At 48.6% G+C, this 26,318-nt stretch overlaps 1 protein-coding gene across 1 annotated transcript in view; it reads right to left on the bottom strand.

Annotated features, from left to right (window-relative positions):
* LOC132342139 (protein Shroom2-like) overlaps positions 1 to 26,318 on the bottom strand; it is a 150,503-nt gene that overhangs the window by 67,633 nt on the left and 56,552 nt on the right. The window contains 1 exon segment of the mRNA XM_059884005.1: positions 9,862 to 10,013. Coding sequence (XP_059739988.1) covers positions 9,862 to 10,013 — 152 coding nt within the window.

The following is a 26,318-nucleotide window of genomic DNA, read 5'->3' on the forward strand; positions in this document are numbered from 1 at the left end:
CCCTACAAACACTAGGAGAAGACTCTTGAGAATCCCTGGCACTGTAGGGAGATACAACCACTCCATCGTAAAGGAAATCAGTCCTTGGAAGGACTGTTGGTAAATCTGAAACCCCATACTTTGGCCACGTGATGCGAAGAGCTAACTCACTGGCAAAGACCCTGATGCTGGGAAAGATGGAAGGCGGGAGGAGAAGAGGGTGACAAAGGAAGAGATGGTTGGATGGCATCAGAGACTCGTTGGACTTGAGTTTGAGTAAACTCCGGGAGTTGGGAGATGGACAGGGAAGCCTGGTGTGCTGCAGTCCCTGGGGTCACCAAGAGTTGGACACGACTGAGTGACTGAACACAACAACAGACACTGAATGAAGCCTCACCCTGAGCTGCAGCTGCCTTCCTGCCCCGGTTAAGCCTCTCCGTCTCCAGAGCTGTCTCTGCCTCCAAGCGCTCTAAGGTCCTTGCAACTCAGCTCTGCAGATCAGGCCCTTGCTCCACAACCCTCAGCGGCTCCCACAGGCCAGGGAGCGAGACACAGGGCCCCGCAGAGCTGTCATGTGCTCCCTGGGTGGGCAGCCCGCACTGGCACAAGGCATTCTGGCCATTCAGAGGCAAACTGGGGTCTAAGATGCACAGCTCTAGCCCCAGGCTAACCACACACCCCTGGAGCATCCCCTTTGCCAGCCTCTTTAGGAGGTCCTGGCATTGCTGACATGGGCCACGTCTCTGTCTCCAACCTGGCTCAGCCTTCATAGGACAGCTCGACGTGGGGTCGGCTTTTAGCCCTCCTTCCTTTCACCTTCCTTCCATCACCGCTTGTCAGAGCTTTCCGGGTCCCTGCCCATCACCCACTCAGCTGCCAGCCCCCAGGAGGGCAGGAACCAAATGGATGACGTTGGCCACCTGGCTGGAGCACTTCCGACATATGTGAATGAATAAAAAACACATGTCAGGGCATCTGTTGAGTGATGGACTGTTTCCCCCCACCCCCCACCCCTCCGCAAGCAGTGACCTGACAACACGGAGCTGTGGATGCTGTGGAGCTGTGGACATCATTCTTGATGAAAGGTGACTAAGAGGCCAGTATTTCCTGCCTTTATACAGAAGGAGAAAAGAAGCGAAGATAAAAATCCCAAGCGACCTCAATGGCTGAAAGTGACGCCAGACATCAAAGCAGCATTTTAGGCAAATGCCGTGGCCGAGGAGTGTCCGCATGGGATCAAAGCTTCAGGGTTCCACTAGACTGGGGCACCTCTTACCTGTCCCCTAGCCAGGACAAGCGCATACTTGTCTCGGCCACTCGTGTTCCCCAGATGTATGCACAGGGAAGACCACACAGACACGTGACACAGTGAACACAGGCAGAATGGGGACAGACCCAGACGACTGGGCTGTCTTTCTGTTAACTTCTGTTAACACCCAGCACCGTTGTTGCTGCCATTGTTTACTGGATTAGTTGTGTCCCACTCTTTTGCAACCCCAGGGGCTGTAGCCCACCAGGCTCCTCTGTTTATGGAATTCTCCAGGCAAGAATACTGGAGTGGACTGCATTTCCATCTCCAGGAGATCTTCCCGATCCATAGGGATGGAACCCTGGATTGGCAGGCAGATTCTTTACCCACTGAGCCACCAGCGAAGCCCAACCCAGAACCAGCAACGCTAAAAATGCTTTGTCCAAACCACCACAAATCATAGTGCATATCCCCAGTTGTTGAACACATGGTTTCGTTCAACTCGATGTTTTTATAAAGGTACCAACACAACTTTCTTGGCTACTTTTCAACCCTACAATGGATATTTTAGTCAAGATACCACAGACACTCAAAGCTGCAACCATTAACATAACTAACTATAAGGAAAAAAAAGTGCAACCATTAACATAACTAACTATAAATAAAATTAACATAACTAAATATAAGCAACAAAGTTGGTGAGTCTTAAGGGTGTACAAACAAAAATATGTACAACATTCTCTGCCTGCCTTAATATATTAGAAACCATCACCTTTTCCACACATTTCATCAACATCACTTGCATGCCTTTCAACGAAACACAAATCTTAACTGTTTACCACTCTCTTCTTGGTTCCGAGTAGGAAACATCTCACATAATTCACCTGATTCACTTGCTTAAGCCATACACTAAATCTACATCTGAAAAGAAGCAACCTTTCCCCAAATAAAGCAATTCAGTTCTGTGTGAGTTCCCTGCCCCCCATTTTATTTAATAAAAACAAGTCTGATCTTTGGGGTGTTTTTCTTTTTTAACCCTCCTGGTTTTATGTAATAAAAATGACAGAAAACAGCCCAAGCAATTCAACATCTGTGCAATACAAACCTGTGGGTCTACTCTATTTTAACAAGCAAGCAAGCATAGTGGCTAATGGCCATAAAGCCCCCAAACGCTCAAAACAGAAACTTTTCCACTAAAATGTGAATGATGTCTCTCAGACCACTCTGCATAAGCATCCTGGGTAAGACAGACACCCCGAACACACAGAGTTTCCGCCCCTGGAAGAGCTCTCCAGAAGGGAAAGGGGAGATGAGGGGAGGGGGAGAAGGGAGGGGAGTGGGAGAAGAGAGGGGGAAGCGAGAGGGGAAGGGAGGGGAGAAGGTAGATGCAACAGGAAGAGAGAGGAGAAGAGAGGGAGAAGGGGAGAGGAAGTACAGGGGGAGGGGGGAGGGAGAGAACCAAGAGGAGAGGGAGAACGGGGGAGCGGAGGAGGGGAGGGGAGAAGGGGCGAGATGGGAGGGGGAGAGAAAGAAGGGGAGGGGAGGGAAGAAGGGGGAGGGGGAGAAAGAGGGTAGCATCTCCAGTAAGATACACATACCCCTGAACAAACAAAGTTTCTGTCCCAGGAAGAGCTCTCAAGTGGGAAAAGGGGCTGGGAAGAAGGGAGGGGAGGGGGATAAGGGAGAGGAACAGGAGAAGGGTCAGGGGAGGGGAAAAGAGGGAGGAGGAGAAGGGGGAGGGGGGAGAAGGGGAGGGGGGAGAAGGGGGAGGGGGGAGAAGGGGGAGGGGGGAGAAGGGGGAGGGGGGAGAGTGAAAGAAGGGGGAGGGTGAGAAAGAGGGAAACATCTCCAGTAAGATACACATCCCCCTGAACACACAGAGTTTCTGAACCAAGAAGAGCTCTCAAGGAGGGGAGAGGGGCTGGGAAGAAGTGAGGGGAGAGGGGAGAAGGGGGAGGGGAGAAAGGGGAGTTGGGGAGGAGGGATGGGGAGGGGGAGAAACAACCTGCCCAGTCCTAGCCACTCCTCAAGCTCCTCTTGAAGCTTCAGGAGCATCTCTCCGCTGATCACTGCTGGGGCCACGCACAGAGCCGCCTGCTCAGGACAGCTGCCTGCTCAGGACGGCTCCGAGGAGCCAGAGGCAGATGGGAGGCCAGATATGATGCTGGCTCGGTGCAGCCCTCAAGGAAATACTGCTGCCCATATACCTCCCACACCTGCCCATCAGATCCTGTGACCCTTCTTTGTTCCCTGACAACACGACCCTGGGAGGGAGTCAGTGTCAGCACTCATCCATCTGGGAAAGAAGCTTGGCTGCAGACAGACAGTGATCAGGGTTCCGGTCCCCTAAGGCATTGCCCTCTGGGCTCTGGCTTCTAAATGATGACAAGATTTGCAGGGCCCGAGAAACCAGATGTCTCCACTTTGTGACTCTCGGCAAGGAGGAGAAAGACAAACACAGCCAGCAGACGTCACCAGCGGGAGGGAAGTATGTCAACCACAATTCCCATTTTGGGACTGCCCTGGTGGTCCAGTGGTGAAGGATCATCCGCCTGCCGATGTAGGGGACACGCGTTCAATCCCTGGTCCAGGAAGATCCCCCAGGCCTAGGAGCAACCAAGCCCACGTGTGACAACTACTGAGCCCATGCTCCAAAACAACAGGAGCCACTGCAATGAGAAGCCCACGCACCGCAAACAGAGTAGACCACCGCCCCCCAGCTCCCCACAACTAGAGACAAGCCTGTGCAACAACAGACCTAGCATAGACCCCTCCTCTCAAAAGAAAACAAAAAAACAAAAAGACCCAACCAACCAACCAGAAAAAACTGCGCACGTTGTTCACAAAGCCTGTTTCACCTTGAGGTGCATACATGCCTTTCCGCAGATCCTCCCAGAACAACCCAAGCTGCACTGGCCACTCTCACCATCAGGACCCTAAGCTGTCCTCAGTCTTTATCAGAAAAGCCACCTTTTTCTTAAGGTGCCTGGGGTGGTTAGATACTTAAGGGTTAACGAAGCGCCTCTGCCATCTGGTCAACCTCCAACATTGGATTACTTGTGTGTTGGTGGCTCAGTCAATGAATTCACTGTAGAGTGCCTTTATAATCACTTAAAAAACAAAAAACAAGTATGTGATCTATTGTGGAGTTCTACATGGAATCTGGGTCTCCTGCATTGCAGGCGGTCTCTTTACCTGACTGAAGCACCAGGGAAGCCCAAGGCATAAAACACTAGAAAACTGCTCTTCTCAGACATACAAGTCAAAGTAGTGATTGCCTAGGGATGGAGACAGATGAGAATGGGGAGATTAGACAAAGAAGGATACGGGCTTCCTAGGTGGTGCAGTGGGAAAGAATCTACCTGCCAATGCAGGAGACGCAAGACACTGGGGTTCAATCCCTGGGTTGAGAAGATCCCCTGGAGAAAGGAACAGCAACCCACTGCGGTATTCTCGCCTACTGAATCCCATGGACAGAGGAGCCTGGCGGGCTACGGTCCATGGGGTGCAAAGAGTCAGACATGACTGAGTGACCAAGCAGAGAAGGATATATGTTATTGACTTAATAACTCAATTTTAAAAGCACTCACAGGACTTCCTGGGTATACCTAGTGGTTAAGACTCCATGTTCCCAATGCAGGGGGCCCAGGTTCAATTCCTGGTCAGAGGACTAGATCCCACATGCCGAGACTAACACCTGGCACAGCCAAACAAATAATAATTTAATTAAAAAATATAACTTAGAATGGAGTTTTAAAAGTCCTTACTGTGTGCACCATCTCACACGCTAGTAAAGTAATGCTCAAAATTCTCCAAGCCAGGCTTCAGCAAAACGTGAACCATGTACTTCCAGATGTTCAAGCTGGTTTTGGAAAAGGCAGAGGAACCAGAGACCAAATTGCCAACATCTGCTGGATCATTGAAAAAGCAAGGGAGTTCCGGAAAAACATCTATTTCTGCTTTATTGACTATGCCAAAGCCTTTGTGTCGATCACAATAAACTGTGGAAAATTCTGAAAGAGATGGGAATACCAGACCACCTGACCTGCCTCTTGAGAAACCTGTATGCAGGTCAGGAAACAACAGTTAGAACTGGACATGGAACAACAGACTGGTTCCAAATAGGAAAAGGAATACATCAAGGCTGTATATCATCACCCTGCTTATTTAACTTATATGCAGAGTACATCATGAGAAACGCTGGGCTGGAAGAAGCACAAGCTGGAATCAAGACTGCTGGGAGAAATATCAATAACCTCAGATATGCAGATGACACCACCCTTATGGAAGAAAGTGAAGAAGAACTAAAGAGCCTCTTCATGAAAGTAAAAGAGGAGAGTGAAAAAGTTGGCTTAAAGCTCAATGTTCAGAAAACTAAGATCTGGCATCCAGTCACATCACTTCATGGGAAATAGATGGGGAAACAGTGGAAACACTGTCAGACTTTATTTTTGGGGGCTCCAAAATCACTGCAGATAATGATGGCAGCCATGAAATTAAAAGATGCTTACTCCTTGGAAGGAAAGTTATGACCAACCTAGATAGCATATTCAAAAGCAGAGACATTACTTTGCCAACAAAGATCCATCTAGTCAAGGCTATGGTTTTTCCAGTGGTCATGTATGGATGTGAGAGTTGGACTGTGAAGAAATCTGAGCACTGAAGAATTGAGGCTTTTGAACTATGGTGTTGGAGAAGACTCTTGAGAGTCCCTGATTGGACTGCAAGGAGGTCCAATCAGTCCACCCTAAAGGAGATCAGTCCTGGGTGTTCACTGGAAGGACTGATGCTGAAGCTGAAAATCCAATACTTTGGCCACCTCATGCAAAGAGTTGACTCACTGGAAAAGACCCTGATGTTTGGAGGGATTGAGGGCAGGAGGAGAAGGGGATGACGAGGATGAGATGGCTGGATGGCATCACTGACTTGATGGACGTGAGTCTGAGTGAACTCCAGGAGTTGGTGATGGACAGGGAGGCCTGGCGAGCTGCTATTCATGGGGTTGCAAAGAGTCGGACACGACTAAGCGACTGAACAGAACTGAACTGAACTATGTGCATCGTCAGGATTTAAAGCAGGAATTCACCATGTGTCAGGTGACGGTAACAGATTCTAATATTAACTAACTCCCTGGTTTGTGAAATTCACCCGTTTATAAAATTTTATGCATATGTCTAGGAAAAATCTATTTCAGAGTTTTCCAATAGGCAAAATAATACCTCCCTGTGTGTGTGCTCTGTCACTCTGTCGTGTCCAACTCTTTGCAACCCCGTGGACTGTAGCCCACCAGGCTCCTCTGTCCATGGGATTCTCCAGGCAAGAATACTGGAATGGGTTGCCATTTTCTCCTCCAGGGGATCTTTTCAACCCAGGGATCGAACCTATGTCTGCTGCATTGGCAGGTGATTCTTTACCACTCAGCCACATGGGATGCCCAAATAATACCTACACACAGCATTAAAATTTAATATAAAATAACTTAAAATTTTCAAAAATATCTAAGCTTGTCATTTAAAGTGTATTTAAAAAAAAAAAGCATCTGAATCAACCACTTGTTTCGGTTTTATAACGTGTTACATGTGTTATGTTACTTAGATTCCTAAGTTCAGTCACTCAGTTGTCTCTCAGTCTTTTTGACCCCATGGACTGTAGCCCATCAGGCTCCTCTGTCCATGGGACTCTCCAGGCCAGAATACTGGTGTGGGTTGCCATTTCTTTCTCCACATTACTTAGATTACTAAGCCATTCCGAACTAGATAATCATTCTGCACACCTGTCACTTAAAGAGAACCCGGGTATGCAGAATGCAAAAGTGACAGTCTATACTGGGGGCTCCCCTCCACCCTTCGGAGTCCAAATCTGACTGTGTTCCCACCGTTCTTTGAATACCCACTTGTCCCCACCAGCAAGCAGGCCCCTAGGCCTCTTCTACCTCCTCTCACAACCAGTTCTCATGGCTTGTGCTCCAAACAGAACTCAGATCGTCTTGTTTTAAGACCCTTACATATGTTCCTTGAATTCAGAACAAGCTTCTGAACACATGGAAGGGTGTTCCACCTCACTCCCATGGACAGAAATGCCTATTTCAAGCAATAAAAGCATCTGTCATCTATCCCATCCACAAAGGCAGCGAAAACAAACTTCACAAGGCATGTACTTTCTGACTTAAAACCTCTCACATGAGGAATGGACCACGATGACTTACACACACACGGACTTTTTGTGCAAAGGCGCCACAGCACAGCAGTGTCTGCTGCATGAATACTCTGGAAGCACCATAAACATCCATACAGAGAGGATCTGTTACCCACACAGTGGACCATCCAGACCTCGGAGCATCGTGGGGTCATTAGGACAAGTCATGAGTCAGACCTCAGGGCGCTCAACAAACTCCACTTTCATGTGTAAACACACAAGCGCCTGTTTCTCCAAGGAAACCTAAGAGCGTAGTACTGACACGGCCGCTCTCCGGAGAGGCAAAACGAGGGGATGCAGTTGGGTGGGAGAAAGGCTGATGGACTCCATGCAATTCCCTTTTGAAAGTGAATATTGGGACTTGCCTGGTGGTCCAGTGGCTAAGAAACTGCGCTCTGAATGCAGGGCGCCAGGGGTTCCAGCCCCGGTCAGGGAACTAGATCCCAGGTGCCACAACTAAGACCCAGCACACCCAAATAAATAAAAATAAATACTTAACGACGACATGAAAAGTGAAATGGTTTCCCACATCCACGTCACTCTCAGTACTGATAAATGCAGAATAAAAAATCACACTTGGAGAAAACTGTAGCTGGTATTCCAGCAGCCACCCCTGAAGAGTGCTTGTTTTGACCACTGCGCAGTGAGCAAACCCTTTGAGGGCACTGCATAGAACCCTTTGGGGTCACTGCAGCTGACCGCTCTTGAGGGACCAAGCTGCTGCTGACCCTGGGAACACACCACACCGAACCCTAAAAGCTTCTCCTCTTTAAAAGTGCAGAGGTCGATGAGGTGACCCCAAAGAAACGCTACACCACGACAGCATCTCTCTTGTCCCCTCCACCCCAAAGGGCTCAGAAACAGCCATGCCGGGACACTAGTTTTCTGATGTACAAGGACAATCGCCTATTCCACGGAGCAATGAGGCTGCTCCGTTAATGCGGCAAAGAAAACTTTCTCCTTCTTCACTTTCTGAACCTCCTCCATGGATGCTATTTTGCTTCCCCCCCAAAAAAATCCTTTGGGATATGTCTTCAAGTCTGTACTAAAAACTGAAGTGCAAGGGCAGGTCATTTTACTTTTTAAAATTTACAGCCAATCTTGGAAAAGACTGGACTAATTCTGTTTAAAAAAGGCAGGTCAACACTGTACTGTGAATGAGCTAACTGTGAAATACCAAGTGGAGGATTATTTCTCTATATAAAAGCAGTCACAGGAATTTCTTGGCTGTGCAGTGGTTAAGACTCTGGTGCCATCACTTTGGGGCCCTGAGTCTGATCTCTGGTCAGGGAACTAAGATCTTGCAAGAATTCCATGGAATGCTCTAGGCAAGAATACTGGAGTGGGTAGCCATTCCATTCTCCAGGGGCTCTTCCCAACCCAGGGATCGAACCCACATTGCAGGCAGATTCTTTCCAAGCTGAGCCACCACGGAAGTTCAAGAATACTGGAGTGGGTAGCCTATCCTTTCTTCAGGGGATCTTCCCAACCCAGGAATCGAACCATGGTCTGCTGCACTTCAGGCAGATTCTTTACCAGCTGAGCCACCAGGGAAGCCGGCAAGCTTTGCAGCCAGCGTGGCCCAAAACAATCACCAATACCTCTGAGTTGCCCATCTGTACTGTTCTAGTTCCTGCCTGTAAAAGCATCAGGTCCACAATTTCGCTCCCTGACCCCCTCAAATTATCCCAACTCCTATTAACAATTTGCTTTCTAGGCTAGTATGCTTGCCTGCCCCAGAGCTCAGCACAGTGCTAGAAACACCTGGATATCTGTGTACATCACTCCACGTTAGCATGAGATCCGAAAATCCAGTAGCCTGCCGCCTTGTGTTAAAACTGGGCCATGACACTTTGCTTCATTTAGAGAATCAGCTATTGCCAGGGATAAGATTTAAGGAATCAAAATCACTTCACAAGTCAAAAATTAACACTCAGCAGTAATGAAAGAAGGAATCTTGTAAGAACTGACTGTTACCAGGAACTCTACTCAATACTCTGTGACAAGCACAGGAAAACAATCAAAAAAAGAGTGTGTGTGTTTGCATATATATATATATATATATATATATATATATATGTATGTATGTATAACTGATTCAATTTGCTGTCTTTTCCAAAGAGTCCGCCATTTGCATCACATGGCGAAAGTATTGGAGCTTTAGCTAAGTTAACTATGCTCCAACATAAAACTAAATTAAAAAAATAGAAAAAGAGAAGGAAATCTTTCAAATTTGTGAAGTTGGATTCATCCTTGGCCAAGAGATGAATCACTCATATACTTCCTAAGTGTACACGCTCAAATATGTATGCACACACACACACACACACACGTCCACATTAGGACTGTCACAGTTGACACAGGGCAGCCAATAGACTCCAAGCTTTGCTGACCTGCTCATCTCTGTCCATAAACAAGGCTTGACGCCTAGGTCTTACCTTTTCACCACCAGCTTCAGGGTCTTATGAGACCCCTTCACCAAGCAGATGGCCTCCTGTCTAAACCCAGACAGACCGATGTCATTGATGCCCACGATCTCGTCTCCGGCCAGCAGTTTGTCCACAGCCGCGGCTTTGCTGCCTTCTTCAACCTGCAACGCAGAAAGAGGGTCCATGAGCTCCCCCCACCAAATGAGCAAACCAGTCCTCAGGACTTGACAAGGAGGACGTGTAGCTCCGTGCTACCCACCAGTTCTTGGACTGGCTTTAGGACGACCTAGGAGTGAAAGGATCCAGCTTGGGCCCCAATTCCCTGTGGGAGACCAGGGATCCACCCCTCTCCTGGTCTGTACTCCTCATCTGGTCAGCATCTGCAAAGCCTACCGTTTACAGAAGGGGCAGCAGAGTACAGACACTAAAAAACACACCGGAAACCAGAGGTCCAGACGGACCCCTTTGCTTTCTGGATTTCCTTCCTCCAAAAAAACACAAGATGGGTGTTTTAAAATCATTCACAAGTTATGTCTCACCCATCAATCCTGCACCTAGAGCTTCCCTGGGGGTCCCGTGGTTAAAAAATCTGCCTGCCAACGCAGGAGACATGGGTCAGAGCCCTGTTCAGGGAAGAGTCCATTTCCCACAGTGCAAGAAAGCTCGTGTACGACAACCGCTGAGCCTGGGCTCCAGAGCCCGGGGGGCCACAACTACTGAAGCCCGTGCGCCCAAGAGCCCGTGTTCTGCAACAAGAGAAGCCAGCGCAATGAGACGTCCACAGGCTGCAAGTGGACAGGGGCGCCTGCTCACCACAACTGGAGAAAGCCCACGTGCACCAACAAAAGACCCACCAGAGCCAAAAAAAAAAAAATATTTTTTTAAAGTCCTGCACCTAGGACTTTTTCTGTAACAGGTTTCTTTCAATGTTGTTGTTGTTTTTTTTTTTAATTTCTGTAACAGCTCTATTTAGCTATAAGACGAATACAAGCCAATCCACCCACGTACACATGAATGAATGGACTGTTAGTTGTATTCAGACTCGTCCAACCATCACCACCCACCCAGCTGAGAACAGGCTTCCTAAGCCAGAAGAAACCTCGTACCTGTCAGCAGTCACTCTCCAGCCCTCCCCGGAGACCATGTACATGTACACGTCGTACTGTGGACACTTGGTACACACAGTCATACAACAGGTGGGCTTTTGTGTCAGGCTTCTTTCACTCATGATGTGTTTTACAGGTGTGTCCGTGTTGACCCCTGTGTTGGAACTCCGTTCCTTTTTAGGGCTGAGTGATACTCCATCGTACCAATCGACCACATTCAATGTATCTGTTCATCAGGGATGGATATATTTACTTTGTTTCTACTGATTGGGCTATTCAGTCAGTTCAGCTCAGTAGTTCAGTTGTGTCTGACTCTTTGCCACCCCACAGACTACAGGACATCAGGCCTCCCTGTCCATCACCCACTCCCGGAGTTAACTCAAACTCATGTCCATTGAGTCGGTGATGCCATCCAACCATCTCACCCTCTGTAGTCCCCGTCTTCTCTCCCCTTCAGTCTTTCCCAGAATCAGGGTCTTTTCCAATGAATCAGTTCTTCACATTAGGTGGCCAAAGTACTGGAGTTTCACCATCAGTCATTCAAATGAACATCCAGGACTGATCTCCTTTAGGATGGACTGGTTGGATCTCCTCACAGTCCAAGAGACTCTCAAGAGTCTCCTCCAACACCACAGGTCAAAAGCATCAATTCTTCAGCGCTCAGCTTTTTTTAGAGTCCAACTCTCACATCCATACATTTGGCTGTCAGCGCCCCATGAACACTTGTATACACATGTTTGTGTGTGAATATGCATCCTCATTTCCCTTGGGTGTACAACTAGGAGTAGAATGCTGGGGTCATACGGTAACTAGGGTAAACATTTTGAGGACCTGGTAGACTGCTTTAAAAAAAAAATATTTATCTGTTTCGCTGTGCTGGGTCTTAGTTGCAACACGTGCCATCTTCCGTCTCCATGGGATCTTAGCTGTGGCAAGACCACAGGTCTCAGCTGTTCCTGACCATAGGATCAAACCCGTGTGTATAAACACTCCCTACTCAGAGTTAGACACAGTATGTACACAAGTGGACTGACTGACTCCTTAAAAGAATTTTACAACTTTTATCCTGAAAATTTTCAATCTATAAATCCTTAACCCAGCTTTTCTCATATAGTAATAATCCAACTAAGCATCGAGTAAGCCATCAATTAACCACCCTATTTTTCCTACCATGTGCCATGTTTACCCTCTCAGTTGTTTCCAGCTCTTTGCTACTTACTCCATGTACTGCAACCCACCAGGTTCCCCTGTCCATGGGATTCTCCAGGCCAGAATACTGGAGTGGGTTGCCATGCCATCCTCCAGGGGATCTTCCAGGAGATCTTCCCAACCTAAGGATTAAGCCCAGATCTCCTGCACTTCAGGCAGATTCTTTACAGTCTGCACCACCAGGGAAGCCCAAGAATACTGGAGTAGGTAGCCTTTCCCTTCTCCAGGGTATCTTCCCAACCCATGGATGGAACCCAGGTTTTCTGCATTGTAGGCTGAGCCATGAGGGAAGCCCAAGAATACTGGAGTGGGTAGCCTGTCCCTTCTCCAGCGGATCACCCAGGAATCGAACCAGGGTCTCCTGTACTGCAGGCGGATTCTTTACCAGCTGAGCTACCCGGAAAGCCCTATGACCCATGAATCAAACCCACCCAGCTAGGACTTCCCTGGTGGTCCAGTGGTTAAGACTCCGTGCTCCCAATGCAGGAGGCCTGGGTCCCATCCCTGGTCAGGGAAGATCCCACATGCTAGGTGGTATGCCCTCCCCTCACCCTCCCTGCAAAAAATCCAGCCAGCTGTCTTTTTTTTGTTTGGGGTAAATAAAATTTTATTGGAATACAACCACACCCATTTGTTTATACACTGCTACAGGAGAGAATGGAATAGTTTGGGGCCCATAAAGCCAAAAATATTTACTACTTGGCTTGTTACTTAAAAAAAAAAAGCTGCCAACCGCTTTTCTACACCAAAAAGCCATTCTTTTTATAAACTGCTAGGAAAACTAGTGAAAAAGATGACTGTTTATGGGCATGCTGCTACTGCTGCGACTAAGTCACTTCAGTCATGTCCGACTCTGTGCGACCCCACAGACGGCAGCCCACCAGGCTCCCCTGTCCCTGGGATTCTCCAGGCAAGAACACTGGAGTGGGTTGCCATTTCCTTCTCCAGTGCAGGAAAGTGAAAAGTGAAAGTGAAGTTGCTCAGTCGTGTCCGACTCTTCATGACCCATGGACTGCAGCCCACCAGGCTCCCCCATCCATGGGATTTTCCAGGCAAGAGTACTGGAGTGGGGTGCCATTGCCAGGGTACAATTTTGGAAGTTCACTGTGCTCCCACTATATGCCAGGGCTGACCTGAAAATCAGTTCCAAACCTCACCAGGCACTAAAGCAAAGAAACATTCCTCCTCTGGCAGTTGCAGAGCTGGAAATGAAGCCACTGACAGGCTCAAGGATGAAACCACACCGTACTTGGACCCGTCTCTCTGCCTGCACCCGAGGACAACTCAACTCCTCCTTAGGGTAACAGAGTAATTCTTTATTGCAAGTTGACACCATAAACAAAACATAATGAACAAAATGACCATTCCAAACAGAACTATGAAGCAATTCGTTCGGCTAACAACTGGTTTCCAAGTCTAGACTATTTTTAATCCCAACGTAATGACAGATCCCATTACGTTTCAACGCTTCAACCCAGCCAAGATTACACACTCAGCCAGAAACAGCCAAGGTGAAGGATATGTGGTGGAGAGTTTAGGTTTTGACATGCCCCAGCTGGGGGTGGCCAAGGGCTATGTCCAATCAGAGGGTTGGTGGGCAGTTAGCTGGGGTGGGCGGGAGGCGGGAGTTCTTGGAGGAAAAGATGGAGTGAACAGCAGGGGAAGGAACTTAAAAGACTGGAGAGGCAGGAATGGAGGCTGTCCACACAGAAAACAGACCTAGGAACAGCAGAAGAACCCTTGGGCTGCCTGGCAGAAGAGGATGAAAGAGCAGGAGACGGAGGAGAAAGAAGGGATGGATGTCCCCAAAGAGACAACAACCAGACATGCACAGAGCTGGTGAATCTGAGCATCACGTTTTTAGAAAGCCTTTAGGTGAAACCATGATGATGGAGGAACCTGCAGGGTCTTATGACAGGTTCTGAAGGTAGCCCTTCTTACAGGCAACTCATCACCTGTTAACGACTCGGCCATGACCTGGTGAGCTTTTCCATCTCATCCCCGTGAACCCTTGCATGTGAGATTCTCTCAAAGCGCTGTCATTAATGTCTGGCTAAGGGACTCGCCTGGAGGTCCACTGGCTAAGAATCTGAGCTTCCAAATGCAGGGTGCCCAAGGTTCGATCCCTGGTCAGGGAACGAGATTCCATGTGCCACTACTAAAGATTCTGAACACTGCAATGAAGATGGAAGATCTTCAATGAAGATCTGGCTCAGCCAAATAAAATAAAAAATTTTTGAACAAAGGTCTGGCTTCACCCCAAAGCCCAAATCACATTGTGTTGCTTCCCTTCATCTGCAAAGACTTCCCAGCTCCTGCTCCAGCCACAAAGACCACATTCCAAGGCAGCCCGTCTGCCTCGTCCAAACCACACTCCACCTACACTCCCAGCAAAAAAAACTGCTCCAGGTTTGGGAGACAGAGTAGCCGGTGATCTCTGCCTATCCAGGCTTCCTCGCCAAGACAAAGCGTTTGTCCGACATTTTTCATGCTCATGGAGAAGAGAGTTGCAAACAAGGCAGCTTTGAAGACCTCAGGTCTGTACTCTTGACCCCATCAAGCTTCTCCTAAGTCTTCCCTAAGGAAGACTTCATCAGGCTTGAACCTAGTGAAGCCCAGACCTGAAGCTGGCCCTAGGGTCCCAGGAATACGGCTCTGCCCATCAGCTGTGTATGGTCTATCGTGCATTACACGTGATGAGTCACGCCTCGAATGCATCGTGCATTGTACACATGCAGGCTCCTTTTATTGCCATCCTCTGTTTAACAGTCATGATAGTGCTGGGCATTGCCAGTCACAGAGGGCACTGTCTGCAGGAGCCACAAACAGGGCAGTCCTGTTCTACAACCACCGGGCAAAGTTCTCAGTGTTCCTTGCTCAGGGGCAAAAAAAAAGAAAACTCCCTTTACAAAAAGGCAGGCAGGCAAGGACAAAGGAATCCACGCCCACCCACGATGCCAGTCCGTGTACCCCGGTCAGAAGGAAAGCCCCAAGCTCACTCGCCAGGCCGAATATTCCGGTTTGGATTATGCACTGGAATTCTGTTTGGCAAACTCCTGTTGAGTTTTTAGGGCTTAGAAGTGTCCAAAAATGAGCAGACTGCCTTGCTGTCCTGATGGAAACATTTACTCTGGAAACAGCAAGAGGGAGGGAAGGGAAAAAAACAGAACAAAAACTAGTCCATGGAACTCTTTTTGGAAGCAAGCTTTCATATTTCATCCAACGGATGTTGTTACTGATGATTGAAGATGACACCCACCAAGGGCGGAGGGGAACCCTGATTTTTGTGGGAGCTGGGACTCATTCAGGAAGGGACAGTGTCACGGCAGAGTCAGGGCAGTGGGGGTGACAGGGGAGGGGCTCAGGGCTGGAGATGAAAGACCTTCACCCCCAGACAGCAACTTGAAAGGGCCAGCAGAGATGGGGGTGGACATTCCATGGGAAGGGGTCAGGACCCGGGCCTGTCTGAAGAATGTCAGCCTGAAAAGTTGTAGCACCCTGGCAAGGGGAGCCTCTGAAGATAAGGCCAGAAGGAGGAAGATGAGGAATTTGACCTTTAGTTTCATAAGCCTGAATGATATCCTGGAGGCAGTGGTGGGGCAGGTTGGGGGAGGGAGTCCCAGAAGGCCCGGCAGGGAAGCAGGGGAGTGACTCTGTATCAAGTGAGCAAATGCGTCTAGCAACTTCATCCTCTAGGTAGAGAGGAAAAAGCATCTCTACTGCCCAGAACACATCACAGATCAGCAGCCACACATGCTCAAACCAAGACAGGGCAGGGAACACGAACATAAGCAAGGACTCTGGCAGCTGGGAAGGCAGGTCAAGGGACATATTCATTGATGGACATCAAGGGCCACTGCAGGAAAGGGGTGTGCTGTTGCTGCTGCTGCTAAGTCGCGTCAGTCATGTTCGACTCTATGCAACCCCACAGACAGCAGCCCACCAGGCTCCCCCGTCCCTGGGATTCTCCAGGCAAGAACACTGGAATGGGTTGCCATTTCCTTCTCCAACGCATGAAACTGAAAAGTGAAAGTGAAGTCGCTCAGTCGTGTCTGACTCTTCGGGACCCCATGGACTACAGCCTACCAGGCTCCTCTGTCCTTGGGATTTTCCAGGCAAGAGTACTGGAGTGGGGTGCCATGTGCAGTAGAGCTCAGATATGGAGCTTAGATGGACTGGGAAAATCGCAACCACTGGAGATCAGAATGGAAATGGGAGAAACGTTTAGGTCTGGGATCAGATTTCAAAGGCCATGAATCATACCCACGACTTATCAGCTATGACTAGAAAGCCATCCAGGGGACAGTGTAAGACATCACTGGCTTCTACGAGCTACGACAATCACTGATGTCACCTCCCCGGTCACCCTCCTGAGTTCCCTTGTCTCTGAAGAGAGTTGAGTCATCCAGGAAGAGGATCTAATTGCGAAGCAATCGGAGAGCACATCTTTGGTAACAAAGAAGCCCGTGGTGGGGGGAAAAAAATAAAAAACATCCATTGAAATGTATCCAAACTTGCACATACTCTCATCACTGGTCTCTGTCTCCTTGGACAATCTCCTGGAGTATCTTATCAGCGATCTGTGGCATTCAAGCTTCCCAGGAACTCTCAGTTCAGTTCCCATTGACTGCAGCATGCCAGGCTTCCCTGTCCATCACCAGCTCCCGGAGCTTGCTCAAACTAATGTCCACTGAGTGGGTGATGCCATCCAACCATTTCATCCTCTGTCATCCCCTTCTCCTCCTGCCTTCAATCTTTTCCAGCATCAGGGTCTTTTCCAATGAGTCAGTTCTTTGCATCAGGTGGCCAAAGGACTGGAGCTTCACCTTTAGCATCAGTCCTTCCAGTGAATATTCAGGACTGATTTCCTTCAGGATGGACTGGTTGGATCTCCTTGCAGTCCAAGGGACTCTCAAGAATCTTCTCCAACACTGCAGTTCAAAAGCATCAATTCTTCGACACTCAGCTTTCTTTATAGTCCAACTCTCACATCTGTACCTGACCACTGGAAAAACCATAGCTTTGACTAGACAGGCCTTTTTTGGCAAAGTAATTGACTTTGTTTACAAAGTAGTTGAGTGGAGAATCCCATGGACAGAAGAGCCTAGCGGGCTATGGTCCACAGGGTTGCAGAGTTGGACACAACTGAAGCGACTTAGCACAGCACACATGTCCTGAGCGTCAGCTGACTATTTCACTGGGGGTAATTTTTTTTAACACAAAACATACTCAATGGCAATCTGGTGTCACAACTGTGCACAAAATATGTCTTGAACATTTAAAATGACTTTGACTCCCAGGTGTTTTAGAAGACCCACTTCCCAAAGAAAAGTATTTCTTGATCCTGGCTCTTTCTTGTCCCTCATCATGACATTCCAGCTTCCAATAATGTGCCATGAACATGCCATGAAAAATTGCAAATTGAGCATGCAGTGCTTATGATATTAAGCAATGAGTTAATGGGACCTATATGATGGCACAGCCTATCAGTATTTGCTATTCTCTTAAGGAAAAGTAGCTTACACATTTTAGGCTAGAAAAGTAACTGGAATATCTATTTAGAAACTATGTGGTTTTTAAGATCTTTAGTACATATATTAAGAAGGGTGTACACTGTTTACAATAGCCAGGACACAGAAGCAACCTAGATGTCCAATGGCAGACGAATGGGTAAGAAGGCTGTGGTACGTATACACAATGGAGTATTACTCAACTATGAAAAAGAATGCATTTGAATCAGTTCTAATGAGATGGATGAAACTGGAGCCTGTTATACAGAGTGAAGTAACTCAGAAAGAAAAACACCAATATAGTATACTAACGCATATATATGGAATTTAGAAAGATGGTAACGACGACCCTATTTGCGAGACAGCTAAAGAGACACAGATGTAAAGAACAGACCTTTGGACTCTGTGGGAGAAGGCGAGCGTGGGATGATTTGAGAGAATAACATTAAAATATGTATATTATCATATGTGAAACAGATTGCCAGTCCAGGTTCGATGCATGAGACATGGTGCTCAGGGCTGGTGCACTGGGATGACCCTGAGGGATGGGATGGGGAGGGAAGTGGAAGGGGGGTTCGGGATGGGGGACACAGGTATACCCATGGCTGTCAACGTATGGCAAAAACCACTACAATATTGTAAAGTAATTAGGCTCCAATTTAAATAAATTAATTTTTTTAAAAAAGGGTGTACACACTGAACTGTGTACAAATCCTCAAAACAGCCACACTTCAATTAGAGAGGAAAATTACTTTCCTTGTGCTTGACAAAATGTTATCTCAAAAAACAAGAAAAGTGGTAACCACCTCCACGTGCAAAAAAAAAAAAAAAAAAAGCCTAAGAAGAAACCCCCAAACCCACCTCATACATTTCAGATTCAGATGAACAAATCTGCATTTAGTCCCACACATAAGAACATATGGATGCACCCTGAAGATTCTAACACACTTCCTCCACTCATTGCCAAGGTAAGGGCTACATCACATGGGGCCCCAATATCAAGAAAGGCAGACGTGGCCCAGAGAAATGGACAGAGCCAGGCTGATGGACAGAGCAGGCCAAGGAGAAGTCTGAAAGACCTGGAGGGATCAGAGGCTGCAGTCAGCAACCAGAAGTCCACAGAGAAACAGGAAAGATGCTGACTGCTCAAAGACACCTTTTGAAAAACAGAGCGGGGAAGGCGGGGCGGAGGGGGGGGGTCCTTCCCTGGTGGTCTGCTGCTGCTGCTAAGTCGCTTCAGTCGTGTCCGACTCTGTGCGACCCCATAGATGGCAGCCCACCAGGCTCCCCTGTCCCTGGGATTCTGCAGGCAAGAACACTGGAGTGGGTTGCCATTTCCTTCCCAAGTGCATGAAAGTGAAAAGGGAAAGGGAAGTCACGCAGTCGTGTCCGACTCTTTGCGACCCCATGGACTGCAGGCTCCTCTGTCCATGGGATTTTCCAGGCAAGAATACTGGAGTGGAGTGCCGTTGTGGTCTAGTGGATAGGACTTGCTTGCCAATGGAGGGGAGGCAGGTTCAATCCCTGGTCTGGGAAAATCCCACACATTGCAGAGTAACTAGTTCCATGGGCCACAACTATTGAGACTGTGGTCTAGAGCCTGGGAGCCACATCCACTGAGCCCACATGCTGCAAGTATGGAAGCCCTAGTGCCCTAGAGCCCATGCTCTGCAACAAGAGAAGCCATCACAGTGAGAAGCCTGTGCAAGAAAAATGGAAAGTGACAATGTTAGTTGCTCAGTCATCTCTTGACTCTCTGAGACCCCGTGGACTGTAGCCCACCAGGCTCCTCTGTCCATGGGATTGGGTTGCCACGCCCTCCTCCAGGGGATCTTCCCCACCCAGAGATGGAATTTGGGTCTCCGTAATTGCAAGCAGATTCTTTACCGTTTGAGCCACTAGGGAAGCCCACCTCAACTACTGGGTAGCCCTTACCTGCTGCGACTAGAGAAAGCCCTTGTGCAACAAGGAAGACCCAGCACAGCCAAAAACAAATACATTAATTGTTCAGTCGCTCACTCCTGTCCAACTCTGCGACCTCATGGAATGCAGCACGCCAGGCTTCCCTGTCCTTCACCATCTCCCGGTGTTTGCTCAAATTCATATCCACTAAGTGGATGATACCATCCAACCATCTCATCCTCTGTTGTCCCCTTCTCCTTCTGCCCTCACAATCTTTCCCAGCATCAGGGTCTTTTCTAATGAGTCAGCTCTTCCTGTCAGGTGGCCAAAGGATTAAGAGAGCTTCAGCTTCAGCATCAGTCCTTCCAATGAATATTCAGGACTGATCTCCTTTAGGATGGACTTGTTGGAGTTCCTTGCAGTTCCAGGGACTCTTAAGAGTCTTCTTCAATAGCACAGTTCAAAAGCATCAAATACATAAATAAAACAGTGCAATTTTTAAAAAAGAAATGCAAAGGGAAGGAAATTTGCATCAGGGGGTCAGAGGTAGCAATTGAGAACTCAATCCAGACTTGACAGGGAACCCAATAGGACTGTTCAACTCTGAGCCCAGAGCCCACAGCCTCCTCAGCGGAAGACGAAGCCCAAGGTACATGGCTGCTCTCCAGGAGGGGTGAACGTCCAGGGCCTCAGGGCTCTGTGGAGTCCTGACTCTCAGGGACAGCACAGCACTTCGGAGAACACAGGCCAACCCGTGGAGGGGACACTGTCTGCAGGGCAACACTCAGGGGCATTTCTGGAACACCCCTGCCTGGCGAGGGGAAGTCACAATCCAGGAAAAAGGTGCACAGAGGACACCCTTTTCAGTACCATGCCAGGTAGCAATATAGTGCGTCTTAAGTGCAAATCACCAGTCACCAGCTGAGTGGTGATACTGGGGCTGGACGTGGGGACCTTTGGCGGCGGGGGGCGGCAGGCTGTGCCTCAGGAAGTGTTGTCAGCAGAGGGCACCAGAGGGACACTGGGGGACAGGGCTTCCCTCTGAAGCCAGCCCTGCTCCAGAGACAAGGCAGCGTCTTGACTCTTTTCATACCAAAGGACTGCAGCACGCCAGGCTTCCCTGTCCAACACCTGGAGCTTGCTCAAACTCATGTCCATTGACTCAGTGATGCCATCCAACCATCTCATCCTCTGTTGTCCCCTTCTCCTCCCACCTTCAATCTTTCCCAGCATCAGGGTCTTTTCCAAGAAGTCAGTTTCCTGCATCAGGTGGCCAGAGTATTGGAGTTTCAGCTTCAGCATCAGTCCTTACAAAGAATATTCAGGACTCACGTCATTTACGATGGACTGGTTGGATCTCCTTGCAGTTTTGTTGCTCAGTCGTGTCTTGCCTCTTTTCAAACCAATGGACTGCAGTGGGCCAGGCCTCCCTATCCACCGCCAGCTCCCAGAGCTTGCTCAAACTCGCGTCCGCCGCGTCGGTGATGCCATCTTCATCCTCTGTCGTCCCCTTCCCCATCCCGCCTTCAATCTTTCCCAGCATCAGAGAGGTCACCGGCCTTGAGTCCAGAAGTGGTGTCACTGTTCCTTCCAGCTGCCGTCCTCTTCAGAGCTCTCTTTACCCCAAGGAGCACCTAGTTAATCATTCTTCACTAAGTTAATGATAAGGAATCGTCTGCTGACAGTAATTCTTTACACCCGGGGTGGCAAACTTCTGCACCGAGACAGCCATATGGTAAGTATTTAAGGCGGAGTGGGGGGGCCCCCCGCGGTCTTCTGGTCTCCATGGCAATGGCACAAACCCGCCTGACAGAGGAGCCGTAAGGGGTGTGTTGGAATGTGGCCAGTGCCCGGAAGCCTGCCTTCTATTAAGCAGCCCCGGTTCCAATTACTTCGTGCTTTCTGCTTCCCAATGAGACCCTGCTGCTGCTGCAGCTGCTAAGTCACTTCAGTCACGTCCGACTCTGTGCGACCCCATAGATGGCAGCCCACCAGTCTTCCCCATCCCTGGGATTCTCCAGGCAAGAACACTGGAGACCCTGAGGGATAGACAATTCCATGTGACAAGCACAGGGATGGACGCATTCATGGGCCCCAGAATCACAGAGCAGGGAGCAGTCAGACCAGAGGATTCCAGGAGGGGCTGACGATCAGGGATGTTTTCACAGAGATGAGGGGGAAGGAGCTAGGACTTCAGACTGAGCCCTACCACTTCACTGCAAGTTGGAGAACTGAAAACATTCGTGACTCATCTGTGTCCGACTCTTTGCAACTGTATGGACGGTAGCCCACCAGGCTCCTCTGTCCATGGGGATTCTCCAGGCAAGAATACTGGAGTGGGTTGCCATGCCCTCCTCCCCCAGGGGGATCTTCCCGACTCAGGGATCGAATCCAGGTCTTCAATATCACAGGCAGATTCTTCACCATCTGAGTCCAGCAGGGAAGCCCGACTGGAGAGAACTGGAGAATGAAGCCCACTTTATTGTTCTCGTTCTCAGTTTTCCACTCAAAACAATTCGGACAACAGTTGTGCTGGGGGAGGGGGGTGGGCCTGACAACCCAGGACCATGAGAAGAATAAAAGGGAGACAAATTATGAAAATATGTTGCAAATTCAGAGTCTTATGCAAGTATTATTTACAAAACAGGTTATTTAGAATTTGCTGGCATTCCAATCAGGACTGCAACCCAGGGGAGGATCCTGGACTTTCAAGTTCAGTAACAAATGGTCCCCACTCCTAATTAATAACACGAGGAAAGGAGATGCTTAAGTGGCAAAGAGAGATTGCTCTGTTTACAAACACCCCAAAGCTATTTGGATAAACTGGTTTCTAAGGTCTTGCATACCACAGTGTTTGGGGGGAGAGTAAACCCCAAAGTTCAGTTATCCTAGAAGCTCTTACTGTTTATTCTCAACCTACAGTTTCTTTTACCCGTGATGAGCTACTATACAGCTTTACAGAAAACTTCTAAAATACAGTTTATTGCCATTCACAAAGGAGGGGTATCTTACAAAAGTTTCACCTAAATGGGTTATGTGGAAACTAAACCACACGTCCCCCATTTGAAACACACACACACACAAACGCAATTTAAGTTCTCCAGCTAAGACACAAATGCATCTCTACAAAATGTCATCGTTTATATGTGTATGCTCACGGCTGATCGGGCTTCCCAGGTGGCACTGGTGGTACAGACCCTGCCTAGTTCTTTACTGGCGCTAAAGAACGAAGGAAACATAAGAGACGGGTTCAGTCCCTGGGTGGACAAGATCCCCTGGAGAAGGGCAGGGCAGCCCACTCCAGTATTCCTGCCTGGAGAATCCCATGAACAGAGGAGCCTGGTGGGCTATAGTCCATGGGATCAGACAGTCACACACGACTGAAGTGACTTTAGCACGCACGCATGCATGGCTGACTCAAGTTGCTGTATGCACCACACAACATTGTGGTGCAGTTATCCACTAATTAAAGGGAAAAGATGTTATGGTTTACAGTCTGTGGTTTTTGCAATCAAGGAAAGGGAAAAAAAGCAAATATGCCTTCTCCACAGTTGGCTCTCTGATATATGTGCTATATGCACAGGTCAGGTGTTCCTAACTTGGGCATAGCTCTGGGTCCTCTTGGTTAGAATGGGGACTATGTTTTCTAGAAACTCTATTTCCATATAGTTCATTAGGTTGGATACAAAGGAAACTTTGTCCAAGGATAGAAGGCGGAAGCTATGGTTTTCCCAGCAGTCATGCATGGATGTGAGAGTTGAACCATAAAGCTGAGCGCCGAAGAATTGATGCTTTTGAAGTGTGGTGTTGGAGAAGACACCTGAGAGTCCCTTGGACTGCAAGGAGATCCAACCAGTCCATCCTAAAGGAGATCAGTCCTGAATATGCATTGGAAGGACTGATGATGAAGCTGAAACTCCAATCCTTTGGCCATCTGATGTAATGAGCTGACTCATTGGAAAAGACCCTGATGCTAGGAAAGACTGAAGGCAGGAGGAGAAGGGGACGACAGAGGATGAGATGGTTGGATGGCACCATTGATTCTATGGACATGAGTTTAAGCAAGCTGATTTCCTTTATGATGGACTGGATGGATCTCCTTGCAGTCCAAGGGACTCTCAAGAATCTTCTCCAACACCACAGTTTGAAAGCATCACCCGATGTGAAGAGCCGACTCACTGGAAAAGAACCCTGATGCTGGGAAAGATTGAAGGCGGGAGGAGAAGGGATGACAGAGGATGAGATGGTTGGATGGCATCACTGACTCCATGGACCTGAGTTTGAGCAAGCTCCGGGAGATGGTGAAGGACAGGGAAGCTGGGCCTCTCCTGAAGATAAACAGTGATGGGTGGGGAGGTGGGGGGGAGGGGCGGCGCGGGTGCAGCGCGGTAAAGAGAAACTGGAGGCCACTGGGCACTTCTGCATCACTTTCAACTTCTGTCCTTGTCTGTGGGGTCGAAAAGAGTTGGACACAACTTAGCAAGTGAACAAGTTTTTTTAAACTGTGCTTTAACCCACCCCACACAAAACTTATTGTCACCATTTTTTTCAATATACAGAAACTTATTTACTTTCTATACGCTATGAACAAACAACCCAAAAATAAAATGAAGAAAACAATTTCATTTACAGTAGTCTGAAGAGGCATAGACATTCTAGGGATAAATTTGATTAGAGTGAATGTCGCTCGGTCGTGTCCGACTTTTTGCGACCCCATGGACTATAGACTCTGTGGAAAATTCTCCAGGCCAGAATACTGGAGTGGGTAGCCTTTCCCTTCTCCAGGGGAATCTTCCCAACCCAGGTCTCCCACCTTGCAGGCGGATTCTTTACCAGCTGAGCCACAAAGGAAGCCCAAATTTGATTAAAAAGAGGAGGGCAAAACTTGAATCCTGAAAACTACAGAACATTGCTTTGGAAGAAGTTATCTAAATAGCCGACAGGGCATGCCACAGTCATATACGGAATTGCTGACGCTGTTATTTAATAAGATGCGTCACCCATTTTTAAGCGTACTGTTCAGCAGCATTCTTTATAATTACATGATGTCTAAGTGAGCCCTCGGAGAAGGCAATGGCACCCCACTCCAGTACTCTTGCCTGGAAAATCCCATGGGTAGAGGAGCCTGGTAGGCTGCAGTGCATGGGGTCACTAAGAGTCGGACACGACTGAATGACTTCACTTTCACTTTCATGCACTGGAGAAGGAAATGGCAACTCACTCCAGTGTTCTCGCCTGGAGAATCCCAGGGACGGGGGAGCCTGGTGGGCTGCCGTCTATGGGATCGCACAGAATCAGACACGACTGAAGTGACTTAGCAGTAAGTGAGCCCTAGGAATTCACCTTGCAAAACCAACACCGGGTCCATCAAGCGTTTCTCCCAGTCCTTGGCAAGAGCCATTCTGCCTTTCTGTTTCCAGAACCTGACTCCTGTGGATGCCATGTGTAAGTGAAGTCCCACGGGACTGTCCTCTGGGTCTGGTTGTAGCCCTGGAGGTTAACGCACATGATCAAAGGCCGCGTGGAGCACCCGTTATCTAACACTAATATTCTACCGTATGTATACACCACCTTCCCTTTATCCTTTCACCTGCCGATGGAAACCTGGGCTGCTTCAAACACCGGCAACTCTCATACACAGTTTATTATTGTTCTGTTAGTCTCTCAGTCATATCTGACTCTTTGCCACCCCCATGGACCGCAGCCCGCCAGGCTCCTTAGTCCATGGGGCGGATGCAAAAATTGCTATGACCAGTTGGGAAAACAGGTGGAAAAACCTTCAAGTCTCCTGAGTGTCCACCAAAAGACCTGTTTAAGAATGACCACACCAGCACCACCCATACCAGCTAAAACACAGAAAGAAGCCAAATGTCCAGCCAAAAAAAAAAAAAACCATGGGATACAGACTTCCCTGGTGGCCCAGTGACAAAGATTCTGAGCTCTCAATGCAGGGGGCTAGGGGTTTGATCCCCGGTCAGGGAACAAGGTCCCACATCTCACAACTAAGATCCAAGATCCTGTGTGCCCTGCAACTAAGACCCAGGTACAGCCAAATAGATAAACATTTTTCTAAAAAATAATAAAATAAAATATGGATGAGCTAGCTGAACACTGGGATACCTCAGAACATTTCTTCTCTGGGTACCAGTGATGTTCAGGGCTGGATATTCCTCTGTGACGGGGCTGTCCCCTACCTGGAGGATGTCTACGATCGCCATTCCTAGTCTCTGCCCACTGGATGTCAGCAGCATCCCCCACCCCCACCACTGCCCCAATAACATCTGGAATGTCCCCAGATACTGTGCAGTATATACTATGAGGGACAAAAGCTATCATTCCCAACTGGGAACCTCCGCTTGAAAAAGGATAAAGTGCCTGCCACACTCATGACAACCCTTGGTGGAACACAGCAACAGGAGACGGGACAGCTGTGAAACGCCCTTCCGACCTCCTGCCCTGTGAAGACGCATCCACCACGGCAGGATGCCAGCAGCCTCCTGCCTCCCACAGAATGTCTTGCGAGAATTCCCCTGGCAGTCCAGCGGTGAAGGCCCCGTGTTTCCGATGCAAAAGGCATGGGTTCGACCCCTGGTCAGAGAACCAGACCCCACAGGTCACGCCACTGCCATGCAACTTGGCCCCCAAAATCAAAGATCTCCCACCAGCAATGAGAGAGAGGCTGGCTGATCAGGCCGAGTGGAGGCCCTGCATTCAGTCCAGTCCCACCATTGACCAGGAA

The sequence above is a fragment of the Bos taurus genome, chromosome Y, assembly GCF_002263795.3.
Source record: "Bos taurus isolate L1 Dominette 01449 registration number 42190680 breed Hereford chromosome Y, ARS-UCD2.0, whole genome shotgun sequence".
Lineage (NCBI taxonomy): Eukaryota > Metazoa > Chordata > Mammalia > Artiodactyla > Bovidae > Bos > Bos taurus.